Source organism: Nuphar pumila, chromosome 15, assembly GCF_984573655.1.
Source record: "Nuphar pumila chromosome 15, dmNupPumi1.hap1.1, whole genome shotgun sequence".
Lineage (NCBI taxonomy): Eukaryota > Viridiplantae > Streptophyta > Magnoliopsida > Nymphaeales > Nymphaeaceae > Nuphar > Nuphar pumila.
Genome location: NC_143263.1, coordinates 12,377,606 through 12,396,034, shown reverse-complemented (window position 1 = coordinate 12,396,034; position 18,429 = coordinate 12,377,606). Strand labels below are relative to the sequence as shown.

Genomic DNA, 18,429 nt, shown 5'->3' with positions numbered 1-18,429 from the left:
TCTTTTAGGCATAGGATCACACATGACATTTTAAAAGACAATGATTTTTTTATGAAAAAGACACTATGAGCGGAAAATGTTATTCAGAAAGACAATTGACTCTTTTGATCAAATCATTTTGGAAGAACATAAAATGTTTTCTATACAAGGAAGACATTTGTTTGCTTGAAAAGTGTGTTTTGGTTTGACTGCAATCATCTTTGAGACTCAGACTACTCTATTAGTCTATGAGACAACCTATGAACCTAATATTCATCTATTTAACAATATGATCCTAAGTTAGGACTGGGTAGTTCTTTCTAATAGAACAGTTGGGTTCTTAAAAAGTATATCATCTACAAAAAAATTTATTAGTAACATGCAGAAAAATGCATATGACATGACATGCTGATGCATGATGAGATGTTTTTGGTTTGACCTTTCTTTTTATTTGGTCAAGGTGATCACAAAGAAAGTTCTTAAGATAAACTTTCTGACTCATGAAAGTTCTTTTTTTTTTTAAAAACATTACAAATGACACTTAATTGTGACATCTTTAGCAAAAAAATGACTATTGACAAAATGCATTATCAAATGTTCCTCACTCCCTGGCTTAATGATTAGTCATCCAAGGTGGAGGGTCTTGCCGACAACCAACCATCAATCTAAAGATGAAACATGTAAGTCTCAAAATGATACTTCTTTCAAAAGCTATACCATGGGCCCACACATTGCAAAAACCAAATTTTGGATTAAATCATCAAGGATTACAAAAAAGTCTGTTAAAATAAATCTTGCTACAAGATCAACTTGCAGACCACAGTGAGGTTGAGAGAGACAACCTAAGTGATTGAATGCATGTGAATGTTATTGACAAGATAATCAAGATCCAATGACAGAGACTTTCATGTTAATCAAATGACAAGACAGAGACAACACTCATAAATGGTCAGGACACATAACATAATGGTATGATGAAATTTAATATAAAAAAATAATATGAATGATAACCTCAAACTAAAAATGATGTTTTAAACAATTTTTTTTTTTAAAAAAAAGAAATGAGTGAAAATTCTCATCACTTGAGTGAATGCTTACCTTAAAAAATGTTGCAGATATAAGAAGAGTGAGTGCCAAATGAGAGTGTGCATTTTGCATTATTTAGCAGTAGATCAATTCTTTGTTAAGGTTAATCCAACTTTACTTTCCAGTTTTTACCCCTAATTAAAGTCATCATAAAATAAGAAAGCTCATTCTTCTTTACTAATAAACCTCTTGTTTGTCCCTCAAATTTTAAAGCAACTAGTCATAAAAGCACATGTACTAGTTGATGCTTCAACAACTTCTAAATCATATCTCACAAAGATTGAGACTCTGACAACTTACATATAAGCAAGACTCCTTGGACATGTAGTTCTGAAAATGAGGGATCCAAGTGCATAAAGCCTAAGAATTTTTATTATGATGCATTTTAACCTCCTCACTCTAAAGCTTACATCAATCTTTTCTTTGTTGAATATTTTCAAGTGGCCAATCATTTTTTAAAGACTTTGAAGAAACAGTAGGACATAGATTATTATACTTAGAAACAAAAGGAATAGCATGGTAATGATGACAGGAATGAATGAAATGGTAATGATAAGGGATGCAATGGACGAGGCGGTAATGAATTCTTTTTTTTCAAATTCTATGTATCATGAGGCTTAAATGGATAACAATAAAAGTAGATATGGCATTCTTGAGTGTAAGGCTCAAAGGTAAAGCAACGGGGTAAGGGATCCTACGCATCTCTTGCTTGAGTCTTCAATTGTAGAGGAAGCATTGAAACTTAAAGAGCTTTCACACTTCTTCTTTTTCTTTTCTTTTTTTCAGTGATGTTATTTTCTCCTTTTTGTTTGTTGTATTGATGCTCTTTTTTCTTCTTTTTTTCGTCACTGCTACTGAAATCATAACGAAGAAACACCAGGCATAGGGGATGGCATGACCTCATTCTCTCATTTCTTTTTTTTGCATTTTCTCATCATTTCTTTGTGAGAATTTCTTTCTTAATGCTCCTCTCTAAAAAGAAATATGCCCTAGGATAAGACTAATTGAATGTATAGGTCTCATTTTGTACAATGAGATGGCAAACTTAGTCGTTTTCATGAATGTTGAAAACAAGACTTAAAAACAAAAGGTATCAATGCATAAGATGGATAAATCTATATAACCAATCAAAGGAGGGGATGAAAAGCAAAGTCAAAGTAGAAGGCAATCTTGTCATTCTTAATCTTGAAGAGTTTTTCTTCCAAATGGACTATCATAGTCTTAAACCATATAATATGAAACTAGACATGCCCCTGTATGATTCATCCATTTCTATTTTAAAGTTTTTACAAAAAAATTATCATTCTATTCCACTTTAAGCTTATTAATTTTATATTTCCTTCTGATAAGGGACTCTACCTTTAAGCTTCTCCTTCACAACAATGAAAAAGTTGATTACTATTAAAGATGCAAAAAGTGTCATAAAGTACACGTGGACTTCTCTTAAATGTAAACAAAATTTATTTAAGTGACAATAACTTTTTAGCAAAAATTTTTTTTTTTTTAATTTTGAGATTTTTTTTGGATTTTCAAAAATTCTATTTTTTTATTTTGGATTTTCTATTTTTTACTTTTGTGACTTTTTATTTTTTTAGCTTTTTTATAAAAATAAGAGACATTGACAAAAAGTGGCAAAATATTTTTGGAAAATTTTATTTTTCTAACTTTTTGTGGTTTTTTGAATAATAATGTACATGATCCAGGTCAAACCATGTTACTTGGGGTTCTGGCATGAGAACCTAGCTGCTCATCCTTCCGAGGGTCCATGATTTGCCTATGTCATTGACAAATATTCTATGGTGGAATTTCTTGTATCAAGAGACAGAGCCAGACTAGACAGAAACATTTCCAATCCTATGGTTTCAAGATTTAAATCCTAAAAAATCAGATAATCACACACATCTAAAGTGACATACACCTTCACAGGCAGAGACTCGTATAGATCTACTTAGATTGACAAAGTGCTCAGAAAGGCCAAGAGTGCCAGAGCAACACTTAAAAAATAAGATAATTCATACACACATATCTAAAGTGACATCTGTCTTTACAGGCACATGCTTGTATATACAGAGCTTTCACTGAATAGGAGGGAACATATAACTATGTCATAAAATATTGGTTAGCCAATTGGGGTATGCAGGTCATCAGAGTCCTGAAATGCTCATCAAAAGTAGACACATTAATAAAATATTTACTAAGAAAGAAAAACTCTTGGTTTTTCATTCAGATCTAGGTCTACCTTGGAGTGGATAGAAGATACAAACTCTGATGAATATTGTTGTTAATATGTCCTTCGAGTGGTAATGACTCAATGTCCTTAGCCATCGAAGATACGAGACAAGATCTACCACATATGAATTCTAGGTGGGTAGTTTTCATACTTCTACAAAAAGTTAGGGTGAATCCTTGTTTATAGCTCAAGGTAGACTTCTCTTCAGATTATTGAATTGCCCCTTGCGGAGTCACAGACTTAGTCATCTTAAGCACAACAAGATTGACAGGTAAATTTTGCCCAACTAACTCAACAAACAAATTTGGCAGATAATAAGCACATATATAGTTATCATCTACGAGATTGCTAATATCTAGCACATGCTTTAGAGATTCTACAGGCAACTGTAACTGACTAGCAAAACTAGCAAAAATAAAAGAATGCATAGCTTCACTAACAAACAATATCAGTGCGGCTCGACCCGCAACCATAATACTACCTTAGATTAAGTCATTGTCCGGTTGGGCACTCCCAGAAGCTGCGTAAATACTGTCAACTGCCTTCTTCTACTCTCTCTGGTGATGGTTGTCTTTAGCGATTTACTCAGCTGCTCTCCTTTGATCATTTTGCATCTTAAAGCCGTTCTGAATGCCTTGCAACCAAGACATCAAACTCACTAGATTGTTGGACTACCACGAGGACAGGATCCATTTCTTGAGAATGATCTATTTAATCAAAGTTGGTTGGATAATTCTCCCAATCTATGTTTGTATCTTTGAAATTTGTTGGGATTACTTGGTCCAAATGCCTTTGACGAAACTATAACCGTTCTTTAGTAGTAGGATTTCTCTCATTCTGCCCAGAGTTCCTTTTCCCACGTATCATATTTGCTTCAACTTCAATTTCTAATTTCAAATCTCCAATACAATTCTCATATCCAGCATTATTTACGTACGTGAAGACTTCATGCAGAAGATGGGTGCAGAAGACTATGGTTGGGATGGGTTCTTATGACTTATCGACTCCTTGATTTTCTTGGCTTATCCAGTCACTCTTTTTTTCATACTTTTCAAGGGTTTCTTTTGGTGCATAGGCGATGAAGACGTGACCTATAGCTGGCTTAGGAAGATCTGACTCTTCTTCCCTATGAACCAACTGACTCAAATGCCTATGTTCAAACTGTTTTCACTCCTTTCTTTGTGGGTTTCTCTCGAATTCATCAACCAATTCTTTTGGTCACATTTTATACTCCCTCTAAATTTCTATCTCATATTCCATATTATCGATCTAATTGGTACGCCCCCAAGTTGTTCCCGCAGGTCCCTACTTTTCAACCTACTGACTTGTTGACTGGATTCAGGCTTGGATTTAGGACCCAATTCCAAGGAAGAAATTTGATGGAATTGGATTCCAACTCCATCCAACTCTGTGAATCCAAACACATGTTCAAACAAATTAATTGAGCCGGAACTAGTTCACCTGTCACTGTCTAAACTGCGGCGGTTGAGCGGACGGGAGCATAATTCCCATCCTGATTCCATTGTCACCTGCAATCTATCCCCCGGATCTCCTTCTCCATCTTTACACCTTTTTCTCTACTACCCATCTCCAATTTCTCCGTTTTCCTTCCCAATTCTGTGTTTGGGAGTTCGATCTTTGGGTGGTCTTGTCTTCTCCCTATCTCTTTCCCTACTTGGAACAAAAGGGTACCGAGAAATTACCCAAATCTTGCCTCTCGCTGCCGAGTTTATGGAGGAGGAATTCGATCCCCGCAACGATGACGAAGAAACGGAGTCGGTGGAGTTGGTGCTCTTTGTTGTCAATGAATGCTACGTATATCTGGTACGCTGTAAAAATGTGACCTCATCTGAAAATTTGTTCTTTTTTGTTGAGTTTGGTTTCATTAATGCGGTTTTGGAGTGATGGGTATCTTTTCTTCTTGAGATTCTCCTCGATTTTGGAATTTTGGTACTCATGATTTTGTTATCATGTTATGATGCAAGTGTTTGTGTGTCCGAGTTTTGAAGGATCGGTTTCTGAGGTCTTGTAATCTTATTGAATGCGTCTCAACGTGAAGGTGGAAATGTTTGCTAAAGCATGAGACACTGATTAATTGAAGTTGTTGGTCTGTTTTGGCTTGATCTTTTGAAAGAAAAATCAAGGGAACAACGAAAATTTAAGCATCATCCATCAAGCCGTGTGTTCTATGTGAATTTGTGATAGAAAACTAGCTTCATTGTGAGTATTTATGTAGCCATGAACACTGCATGCCTATTTGTCTTATGGATGGATTATAAGCTGGTGCTGGTGGGCTTGGTGTCCTGTGAATAAGCTTGACTGGTTGGTTTTGTAGTTCATGGACTTAAAGAGGGTGTTTGGTGCAACATCGTATCCAGGAAAGTCGGATAAACCAGGATGTGATTTGCTTCACTGCAGCTCAATGCAATATCTCAACTTATTTGACCCTTCTTGATGAGTGGGTAGAGTGTAGATCCCTTAAGTGAATCTAGCAGTCATTTACACGCAGTGGCTCTCATTGTAGTCGCCAGTGCACATTACTGGTTGAGGTTTTGCTTTTATGTTATGTTTTCAATGTTCATCATATATCGCCTTCACCATGAAACACTTGTTCTGGAGCCAAGACAACTGCAGCTTACAATTTGCCTTGTCTATGGATCCTTGATTTACTGGCTTCAACAGTGGTGATGGAGATTTTGCCTCACTGGATAATGGTTATCCAACATCATTCATCAATTAAAAAACTTTATCTTACTTGGCTTCAAGCAGATTCACTAAAGGCCCATTCTTTCCTTTGTTTGATGTGGGTTATGGTTGTTGTTAACGTGATTAAGGGCCTATGAACAAACTTAAGGATAAAACAGTTACATACTTGAAAAAGAGAAAGGAATTTTGAATATTTAATGTACAGATACTGGTTCCTACACTGTGTCCATGCGTGGACTGCCTGTTTGTATAATTTACAGTTATGCTCATCTAAATCATGTTTTTTTGGGCCACAAATATGCACATTATCGCTTAGCATATGGTGGTTTTATTTTGTCTCATATAATTTAGGTGACAGATCTTAAAGAGATGCAGTGGAAATCAAGAAGAATGTGAAAGCACAATAAAGAATTAATAATTGCAACTCCAAGACTCTTTATGAAGGAATAATGGGATGAAATGGTGCTTCAAAAAGCATAAACTTGGAATCACCCCTCATTATGTAAGATGGGAAGTAGTCACTTCATAAAGTCAAGCCTTTGACTTATGTATTGTGTAGATATTTTTAAGATGATGTGTCCGAAATCTTTCAGGAGATCAATCTTTTTGAAAGAATCTATCTAAAACCATAAAAGATCTCAATGTTTAAAGTATCATAACTGAATTAACTAAATCAAAAGCAAATGGGAAATGTCACTTATTGATTGGGATTTTGTGTGATATTTGGAAATAAGAATTGAAGATGTGGCTCATATATATCATGCTTATTGATGACAGAAACCAAAGTTCAATTAAGATGAAGGAATTTTATTTTTATGTTGGTAAAAAATGATGGCTTCTTGTTTTGATACGAGAATTCGCTTGCTATCTCTAAATTTGTCAGGCTTATAGAATGGATGGGGAATGGGAGGATGGGATAGGGGATCAAAGATTTTGATCATTTGCACTTTTGGGGGTTTTATGGGGTTTTTAGGAGTCACATTAATAAAATTATTCTAAGAAAGAGCAGAAGGGGGGATGGGTTTGATTTAGTTTGTTGTGAGGAGTTATGCACGATTTCAGATAAGACGATGTCCTTAACATTTTAAATTTCTCTTATACACAGGTTTTTGTTTTTTTAAATAATATGCATCCTAAAATCTCTCTTTCTACGGTTCACAGGTTGAACATGCATGAGCCTTTTCTATGTATATATCTCCTGTATGTGTTTTTTTAATCCTTGCTTGTGCAATATTAGCGCTTGTGTCAGTGTGTAGGTAGCATATATCACCATTATTCCTCCTGCTTTTACTATTGCTATGAGGTACTATGATTCTTTTTTCTGGTTATCTGCATCAGGATTTAGACATTTTCACTGTTTTATTTGTTTGCTTGATTCGGTTTCTGTTGGTTTTCATGATAACTTGGTTGCTAAGCTTTGGTTGCATCAGCCTGCATGGGTTCCATTGCAAAAACAAAAACTATCTAAAGTTTAGTTAATTGTATTAAACACTTATATGCTTTTCTTTAGTATGTTATCTTTACTTGATTCTTGCTGCATGGGTTCCATTACAACATTATCTACTTGAAACTCCAGCTAATAATATTTAAATACTTATGTGCTTCTTTCTTTTAGCATGAGAGTTTTTTTCTAGATCTTATTCTCATGGTTCATGTTAACTGAAAATATCCTGCTGAATTTATTTCTTTCATGTGTTTGATAGATACCTCCAAGGAAAAGTGCAGCTTCTTACAGGTAATATTACATGCATGTCTTTTATAAGCAGTTTTGTGTTACTTGTTCAAGAAATTGCTGAAAACCGTTTATTTGGTTAGATTGAGATGTTTTGTTGCTATTTTAAGAGCAATAAGTAGGTCCTGAACAATTTTATCTCCTAAGCCATTCTAAACGACTTCAAAGGGCAAACTTTGTGTTTGCTTAATCTTACAAATAAATTCTTTATAGCTTATTTAGCAGTAAACTCGTACTAGATTAAGCAATGTTTCTTACTTAGATATGTTTTTACTGCGATAAAAGGTCAACAGATCATATTGCACTAGAACTTGATAAAATAAAAATCAAATTTGCTCATTAAATTGATTCTATCATAACCAATTTTTAGTAAACAAGCAATGCTAAATGTGTCTACGGGTTTGGATTAAGCAAAAAAACCTGTGGCTATGTTTCTAAGAAGTGTTTAGGATGTTTAGGACGTAAAACTGTTTAGAGCTACTATTTTTCTGCTATGTTAATGATTTTTTGTTATTTGACATGTTTTTTGCATGGATCTGCCTGTGTATATGGACAATCAAGTATGCTTTTGGCATAGTTGATGTAAGTTCCAATCATATAGGATAACTTATGAAGCACAAGTCATAGACGGCTTATAATATGGTCGAGTTGTTTTTAGTAATTGTCACCCATGGCTAAAAATAATGAGGGCATAACCACCATAAACTCGTATTGAGCCAATAAGGTTATCAATCCCCTGTATCCGTATGTTGTGGTGTTTAGAAACCTGGCTTGAAACAAGAAATACCACTAGGTTAGAGAATTACCTTGATAAGTGGAGTTATCTTGTTATCCAACTTCTAACAAAGGTTGCCGAAGAGGGAAGTATAATGATGAGCAATGTGCGATGCAGAACTGAGAAACAGAGATTTCTTTGGGTCCATGTGAAGAAAGCAACTAGGAGGTGAATTAAGAAGTTTTGCAAATTCATAAGAGTCAAAGTTGTATTCTATGACACTTTTAATGCATATAAGAGGTGTTAACTTTATTTCTGTTGGGTTTTCAAAAACATAAAAGTTATGTTATTCTGATACTTATGGTATCTAAAATCATTTCCTTATTTTTTTATTATATGATCATAATTAGTCTATTTTATGTGTAAAATATAAAGACAAAATCTGTTATGAACATCTTAAGTCCATGCAAAGATTATTTGTTAATAGTACTATAATAACTAGTAAGCAACAAATAGTAGATGAGCATTAGCATCACACACTTATTAATTGCATACAATTAAAGAGAACACAATAGTCTAGATGTTCTTCTATGACAAAAAAGTTTTAAACAATTTTTTCTTGACTTATTTTTTCACTGAATAACCTAAAACGTCCTTGTGTTTAACAAAAATTAAGGTAATTCTTGTGTTCTAAGGAATTATAGAAAATGATGGTTTATTCCTCAATCTAATTAGGATAGGTCAACTATGGTTCTCTTCTTATAGGGATCACAACCAGTAAATTGTGTAAATGGTGATGGTGTCATTTAGGAAACTCGAGTATGGAAGATAATCAGAGACACAAATGAGAAATATAAAGGAACATTCAATGAATTAGAGAAAGCATAAAGAAAATTAGGAGAAATTAGAGGTTACTTTTTGTTTATTGCCTGTTCATGTTGTAGTTTTAGATATGTTGATTGTCTAACTGATATTGTTGAATATTTGATGAAGTTGTGTTTCTGGCTATTGAGATTGTATTAGCATAATTAGCTGTTTTTAATTTGAAATTTATGTGAAAATATCTAATTAACATGTACCTTTTTTTAATAAGGCTACTTAAAACATTTCAATATATTTGTTAACTTGATCTAATTTTAAGTTGGGCAGGTCTATATCCCAATTAGTTGTACAAATGGTTACTTTCCCAAGCAGTATCCTTTGAAATTTTATTTCAAAGTATATTCATTTCTAGAATGCTACAGGACATTCCGAATTATCAACCAGATAAACAGTGAAAATGTTTCAAGTTTGTGGCAATTCTTTGATGCCATTAATCCAGTTTCTTTTCAATTTTAGTGTTATTTAGCATTTTTCATATTTTGGATAACTGCTTTAGAATCCTTAGATTATATATATAGGTCTATTTTTTTTATCTCTTCATTTCAGAAGCCTAGTTATCTATTTGAGAAGGCAGGATTGCTCTCCATCTAATGGCAGTGCTTCCTTATGAAGAAAGCACTTTTGTTTTGAGAAAGCTAAATTGTTATTGCTAAGATAGACAAACTCTTGACACACAGATTCCTTGGTTGACGTCTGTCATGATAAGAGATTCTTCCAGTCAGAGCCTAATGTGATTGTGAACAGTGGATCTGATGGGGTTTTGACAAGGTTTTGAAATGGATCTGGGTTTTGGTTGAAGGAGATGTGGGATCCTTGCCTACAAGTCGAGCATCTTTCCTTCTCCGCTAAAAAGGGATCAACCTCGCCAAGAACTTCAGCTCCCCTTTGATTCGAACTTTAGCATGCAACACCATGTACCTGGTACGAGAAACCTAAAAAAATGAGCTTGATGGTGTAGTGACACCATTAAGGCTCGAAAAAGATCAAACATGAACAATATACAAATTGTTAGTCAAATCCACACTTAATCAAGCAAAATAAGCGAATAAAATGAGAAAATCAATGAATACGAGTCTCACCTCAGGTTTAGGTAGCTCTTTTTATGACAACAACGACAAGCATGACGACAGACGGACAATGCTTCGGCTAGGCAAAGGCTCTGAGACTGGTGAGACAAGGCTTTAGATCTAGGTTTTGGGTCTAGGCTCCAACAGGGTATGGGTAGGTGTGCTAGGCTAGGGGTCTGACAAATTGTAGGTGTTGAAGGCCTAAAGATCATAGATGGAGGGAGGTTGAACATAAATCATAGATACTAGATAGCCTAAAAATGGGAGACAAGACCTCTATTTATAAATGTAGAGCCGGATGCTTAACTTAGATCTAGTGGATTTTTGGGCCAAAGGAACTAGATCTAGATGCCATGCAGGTGCCTGAATCTGATTGGCCAGAGATTTGAGGTAGCACAATCCTATTGGCCAAGGTTTTAGCTTAAGGGCCAAGGTTTTCGGATTTGGCAGGCTGAGGGATCTAAGTTGGGGTTTTTAGAAGGCTTAAGGGGTGAGTTTTTGAGTTTTTGGCAAGTTCCAAGCTCCAAAACACCTTCCAAGTGCAAGCCTGGCCCAAAATGACAATTTCTAGCATGGGTGCCACATTGGTGGTCTAAGTTGTTGCTCCAGTGAGGGCACCAACCTAGGTTGTCGTCCGAATGAAATGGGTCTTGTTCCGGTCTGGATCCATACCTTGGGATGGCAACTCAAACTGTGGGAGTGACAACTTGAGCTAGATCTGATCCAGATCCAAACATAAGAGTGACAACTTGGACTGGATCAGATCTGGACCCAAATATCAAGAGTGACAATTGGGTTTTGTTCTGATCCAGATCGAAACAATAAGAGCAACAAATGAGTTGGATCTGATCCAGATCCAATCATCTCGAGCGACAACTTGGGTCTAGATCCAAGTTAAGAGTGACAAGTAAGGTTCATATCCAAGTCTAAAAGTGACAAATGAGGTCTGAACAACAATGTAGATTGGATCCGGGTCCAAATCCATATCTAAACAGGGCAAATACCTTGTTTTGGCCATAACTTTTGATCCTGATGTCCGTTTAAGGTGATTTTTGGTGTGTTGGAAAGCTTATGATGCCTCTTCAATTCTTCTTTTGGATAAAAAGCTTGAAAACATAATTTCCATGCCAAAAATTCATTTGAAGTAGATCTAGTAGTTTTGGACAAAAGACATCAGTGTTTTGAGAAAACACACTTGGACAAAAATCCTTAAGATATGATTAGACAAATTTGGGGTGTCCACAGTGACGAAAAAGAGTCTTTCATTAATTCTATTGCAATCTATAAATGTGGTTGGAGTTTATTTTCAGCTATCTGCTTTGCAACTTGAGAACACTGAGATAACATCATGTATGGCATCTAAATTTAAAACTAACTTTGCTGTTCAAATTACATGAGTGCAGATCTAAGTTCAAATTTTTTTGACATGAGATTATAATTTTTACCGTGGTGCTTATTGGATGGAAGATTTTAATTGTTTTAGGGCTGATGAATGGAATGTGAACAAATGGACGTGGGAGGGAGTATTGAAAGTTATCAGCAAAGGAGAGGAATGCATAATAAGACTTGAAGATAAATCGACAGGTGTAGTGATGTAGTCATGCTTTGTTGAATAAAGAATTTAAGAAAATAAGTGTTTCATTCTTCCTAGTCTTTTTTTCCTTTTTTTCTGTGTCATGATTGATTATTTCTATTAAGATTTACAGTACTCTGATGCAGGGGAGCTCTATGCTCAGGCTTTTTTAAGAAAGGGGGAGCCACATCCAGTGGAGCCTGTAATAGATAGCAGCAGGTTAAGTTCTCATAATTGTCCTAGTTTATTTTATATGTTTTCTTCAATTGTAACACCAATGAGATCTTCATTTGACACTAGAAATTCTCCTTATTAGATGTCCCTATTAAACTGTATTTGATTGCATACCTATTTTATTGGAAAGTTGAAAGCCTATATTTATGTTCTTATACTATTTATGGCTTTGTTCCTATCATCTTTACAGCCTAGTATTTTGAGAGTTATTGTCAAAACTCAAAGGATGGTCTTAACTTTAAGGTAGTTTAGCAATTACTTATTCCCCTTTCTTTTGTTTTTTGTTCTTTTCCTTTTTAATGACAAAATAGATGTGGACTGGACTCAAACTTGAGTACAACTCTAACCATTACCAAAAGACTATAAATCTCTGGAGACAATGATATCAACTTCCAATTTCTAAAATAATGAGAAAAGTGACTTATTACAGCATCATTCTTTGATCAGAGAGGGATAAGTTTGTATCTTAATTATCCATCTTTTGCCAAATTTGATGCATATCCCTTTTATAGTAAACTAACGCTGATTCTTATATTATTTCATGTAATCATCTTCATCTGATCTTTTTATTTCTTCTGCAGATACTTTGTTTTACGGGTTGAAGAGAACTTTGGTAGCATCTCGATCCTTATTTAAAATTTATTCCAAAAATGTCTTGAGTTCTGCATGTGCTTGCTTTGCTATGCTTTCTTACATTTTAGAGTTTGGGTTTGACAAAGCCTTATCCTTCAGTAGAGATGATATTCTATATCTCCGAAAGTTTTTGGACATCTATAGTATCATGTTGTTATTCTGTAATTTGTCCTTTTATTATGCATCTGTTACTGGCAGCAATGCATTGTCTTATCCTCTTCTTTCTCTTTGATTCTTGTGTGCTTTTCCAATGGCCTAGAAAATGACAACATTACCAAGCTCTAGAAGCAACTTCCTTTCTTCAGTTCACATTTGTTATAGGTTTTAACCACCCTAGACGAGGGATAAAAGTCAAAGAAGGCAATTAGGTTTCTTACACTTATCTGACGGTGTATTTGGTAAAACCTAATCTATGAAGTTTTTGTTTTTCTTTGATTTTCAAAAGAAGAATTTTATCTATATCATAAAAGAAACAAATACATAAAGTGACAGACATAAGAGAGAGAGAGAGAGAGTGGTCCAACTCCTTTTTTCCTTAAAATTAGGATAAAGATACATGGATGAACTCTCTCTCTCTCTCTCTCTCTCTCTCTCTCTCTCCAAATGCATTGCATTCATGAATCACGGTAGTAATGTTACTTTTTAGAAGATGGTATGGCAGCTGTCATATGCTTTAATCATAAATTATATACCAAAATATGCATTATATTCAATTAACTATTTGAAAATGTAGTCCTTTTTTCCTTGTTTTTCTTTTTTTTCCCTTGAAAACTTTGAGTTTAGGAGGTGAAGGATCAAAAGAATTGGGTAACTGGAACCCTATGACCCTATCTAGAATGTCTGACAAACTCTGTTTTGAAGCCTGCTGTCACCTTGTAGGTACATATATGTACATATGCATCTACATACATAAGTAATATATTATATATATATGTATGTATATTATTTATTTATTTATATTGTATGTATGTATGCTCATGTCTATGTTCTAAATTTTGGCTTATCAACCTGTGTCCATGTTTTATAAATTTGGCTTGACAATCTGTACCATGTTGAACACTGTCAACACTATTTGTGACTGGTTAACATGCTTTATTACCTAACAATCCACCCAATAGTGCAGGTATTCTCATAATCTTACAAGAAAAAAAGCCTTCATTTTGGGATATAGTTGTGTGTCATGTGGCACACCACTGCCTTGTTTTTATTTTGTCCATGCCTTGCTAGTAAAGTCTCGATCAAATTAGTAACTTGTTTTATAATAAAGCCCAAGTATCCAAGCTTGTCTTATTGAAACATTAAAAGTCTTTCTTCATTAGCCATAATGTCTAGCTTATTTTAGACAACCTGCATGTCATATGTTCTGTTTCATTTTACTGGCTCTTCAATCTCTATGCTTCAATGCTTTCTTTTTAGAATTCCAGTTTCTTTTTATATAATCTCTAATCGACCTTCTAAGTTCTATGTGACTCATGTACAAAAAGAAATCCCTTTCTTTGTGCAGATGATGTTACTTTTGTCACGAAGTGTCACAGAATCCAAGACACAAAAGAAAACAAATCCAAATGCATTATCACCATGCATTTGGTTAAAACCAACAAACATAATAAAGAACAAGAGCCAAAAAAGTAAAAAATTAAATAATTTTATTAATAAAAAATATGCACAACAATTACAAAGCAGCCTCACTGCAATGACACACACCCCTAACTACCCTTCACTCTCACTCACCAAATACACACACACGCCAATATATATAGGCGAGAAAGAGTGGGAAAGAGAGAAAGAGGTCCAACGGCTAGTTGGAGCTCTTCCAACTATCCATTGGGACTAGTCCAACGGCTAGATTGGTCAATCCTAAATTGACCAATACAAAAACTAAAACTAAAAAATTAAGTCACTTAAATAATGACTAATAAATAAACATATTAAATTCTTATTCTACCCCTAATGGTATACATTAAGTATACTCAATCTATAAAAGATCTATGCTAATGACTAAACACCCAATAGGTACACCAAAGATATACCTAGAATACAAAAAGAAATACAAAAAAAATAAAAGACAGGATATACAAAAGGAAGCACAAAAGATATACCAAGTATACCTAAGTATGCCTATCAAAAAAAAAGTATACCTAAGTATACCTTGGTATATATACACACACCCAACAATACATATATCTTAACAACTTTATCTATAAGAAATGTAAACAACCTAAAAACTTAGTTCTCTAATCATAAATTTTGCAATTGCTATGACCAAGTAGTACCATTCCATAGTGGTATGTGATACACTTGCTTCGGTAGTAATGAAATAAAGCTCAAAAGAAGGGAAATGTGGCCCTCCATTTCCAGTTTTATGGTGAGCTCAATTTCCTTGACACAAACCGATCAACTCATTCATCATCAATTTATGCAAGTGATTTTGGATATTCTTGAGCTCATGATTGCATAAATGATGTTTTAAGCTGGCTTGGGCTTATAGGTACTTGGTCAAAGTTAAGGAAACCTTCAGGGCTATTTTTGTTTGCTTCCTTTTCTTTTCTTTTCTTTTGCTTTCTTTTTCCTTTTTTATCAATTTGGCTTCACCCAAGTTTGTCCGAATGATTTGCTTCTAGGACACAAGAATGTTGTTTGCAATAGTTGAGGCCTCATTCTACACGACCATAAACTTGGATGTCTTTAAAATAAGCTCAGAACTGAAGTTTGGAGCTACAAATTTTAGTACAAAAGTTTTACATGCTACACAAGCCTGAAGCAACCCATGTTTTAAATAAGTTTGAGATCCTGCTGTTTGTAGCAAGGTTGTAAGTATCGTATCGTTACCCGAATCGGTTGGGCCCAAAATAAGATCTGTATCGTATCGTAAAAAATCATAAAAAATAGATTTTTTTTTTTAAAAATCACAACACTTGAAACAATGATGAATTGCATAAAATACAACCATAAAATCATATATGAAGCATTTATGTCTCATCTTCATCATACACATCCTCCTAGGTTTGCACATACCTCATCTTTGCCTCACTCATCTCTTTTCTTGTCTTTTTTTCTCTTAGACTAGTAAGTATCGATGTTGCCCATAGTAATGATACTTACATTGATTTGCAGGTTTCTGTCAATTTCATTTATTATTAAATGTCCATTAGTTACATCACCTTTTTGCTTCAGATTTGCAATCATATTTCATCAATTTTGTATGTATCTTATTTATTTCTGATTCATGCAGATGGTCGTGTACGGCATGCATTCATTGGAATTGGTTTCCGAGAAAGACCTCAAGCTTATGATTTTCAAGCTGCACTTCATGACCACATGAAGTATCCTCCAATTACTCATCTTCCTTCATATGCAGAATTGCTATGTTCATTAATCCAAATGATAGCTGAAAATATGCGAGATCAAGCTTTATATTTCTAACTGTCTCTGAATTTAACATGGATTAATAGGATAATATTAGATCACAGCTTCTGTTTGTGATTGTTTCCCCTTGATAACAAGAAAGATATTTAAACAAAAAGCAAGCTGCTGAGGAGATGGAGCAGAATTATACTTCAAACCCGTCTGTGGATTACAGTCTGAAAGAAGGCGAGAAGCTCGTGCTCCACATAAGAAATGTTAGAATTCAAGCCTCCATGTAGGTCATAGATATAATAAACAATTACAACTTTCTTGAATCTGACACCAAGTTGTCTTGCAGCAGAAAGGAGCTCACAGTGTGAAATCTGCCTTCTTTGAACAACATCACAGTGATCTTTCACCAGATGACAAGCCACAAATCAATGATCCAAGAGTTGGTCTTAAACCACCTCCACCTCCACCATCAAAAGTGCAGATTCCCCCCTCCAATCCTGTTCAAATATCACCAATCTATCAGTCTGGTTTGAGGACCCAGGGGAGTCTTGATGATTCATTCCCACATTTTACGAAAGAATCAGAGGCCAAAGAACTCTCTAGTGCATCAAAGGAGAGCCCACAACAAAATTTAGAGGATGACTTTGGTGATTTTCAGACAGCATAGTGATCCCAATGCTTACACAACTTCCATAGTTGAACACTTTTATATGTTATACCCTTTGCTTTTGTTCTAAGATTTTGCCTGGATTAATCACTACATATACTCAGGTAAGGAGGGGCAAAAGTCTTGAGTGTTAGGTTATTGTTTGGGGATGGACCTATGCTTCCTGGACTGGTTCACCAGATATTGCCATTTCTGCTCAGACTAATTGAACTTTTCCTGAGCTTGGTCAGGTTGCCTTGTATCAAATTGACTTGGTGTTTGAAGATATCATAGCTTGCATGATTCTTTGAATTATGTCCTCTCATCCTCAGGTCTTTGCCTGTTGTGCCCGTATGCATTATGCACCTTCTTTTCTTATTTCTTTGGAGACTATGAAGCAGCCTGTTCAGATGTGGCAATTCCAACCATTTGGCCTACATGTCGTTTTCATGTTTCAATTGAACACTTCACATTTTTTATTACGATGAAGGGGAAGATTATTCTTTTTACCAAACATATGCAGATCAAATCATAATCTTATAATAATAAGAATAAGAGATCCTTTTTAATCAATCCCCTTGTCCCTCATTTTTTCGAGAAAATCATTAAAGACCTTTTCGAGTTTGAATTTGTCCTGGTTTCTTTTCTTTCTAACCAATTTTTTGAAGTTTTAAAAATGGTGGGCATGGCTTTACTTAAGCTTGGGAGTTGAGAAGACCTCTGACTTGTCTGACAAGTGCTGATGAAATATAAAGTGTTTTATCAATGAGCATTTTTTTTCTTTTTGGTAACTTGAGAAAACTGCCTCGTTCACGGAGTTCATTGGCATGAACCTCAGATCTGCTTTTGCCCACCACAGAGTACACCCTGCTTCTGCCTTGCTGCAAAAGACGTGCACCTGCAGGTTCTGAATTTGCGACAATGGTTAAGAAAGTTTTGCAAACATATCAAATGCACTAGCTTCTGCTTCAGTAATAGATAATGGGTCTGTTCAGATCCAAATCTGTTTGTTTTGGAGCACCTGCAGCTACACTTGTACATACACGATCAGCAGACGCTTAGATTGCTCACATTATTCAAAGGCAAAATATTTAGCCAAACTAGGTTTAATGCTGTATGAATGGAGCCATGTGGTTACATCTATTGAGTCACCTGCATGACATACGTGGTAGAGTTATGGTTTAAGGCTCTCTAATTTGGTTCTCGCTGATGAATATTGCCCCAATTCATCTATCCAACACAACATAACATCTAGGCTTGTAGGTTGCTAACCCATGCTATTTCATACTCTTATTTGGTTCTCCACTGAAGGAAAATTGTGAGCAGGAGTGCAGAAGTAGGCTCACATGTTCATCTAACAAGTTTAAACCAGAGTATGACCATGTGATTTAGTAAGAGATACAGACCAATTCTACCGAACAGAGGATGTTCAAGCTCCACTCGTTCTTGTGGCGAGCCAAGTTCAAGCTGATTCGTTATATATATCAGACTAGATCATTTATAAAACTAATATTCTAAAGTCTAAACTTATTGCTTGCAAGCCAAACACTTCAACCATCTACACCACCATGAAACATATACGTAAAATA

The 18,429-nt window shown here is 34.9% G+C and overlaps 1 protein-coding gene across 2 annotated transcripts; it reads left to right on the top strand.

Moving 5' to 3' along the window:
- The first annotated feature begins 4,832 nt into the window (after positions 1-4,832).
- On the top strand, positions 4,833-17,152 carry LOC149814522 (uncharacterized protein At1g03900-like). 2 transcript variants are annotated; one of them, XM_089989188.1, is made up of 8 exons: positions 4,833-5,119; positions 7,705-7,736; positions 11,881-11,981; positions 12,117-12,189; positions 12,786-12,817; positions 16,070-16,160; positions 16,346-16,457; positions 16,544-17,152. In XM_089989188.1, exons 1-8 carry the CDS (start codon positions 5,027-5,029, stop codon positions 16,859-16,861), a joined length of 852 nt encoding a protein of 283 aa, XP_089845314.1. In that variant the 5' UTR covers positions 4,833-5,026; the 3' UTR covers positions 16,862-17,152. The 2 variants fall into 2 exon arrangements, with proteins under 2 accessions (XP_089845314.1, XP_089845313.1); XM_089989187.1 differs by having other exon boundaries at positions 16,541-17,152.
- The last annotated feature ends 1,277 nt before the right edge of the window (positions 17,153-18,429 follow it).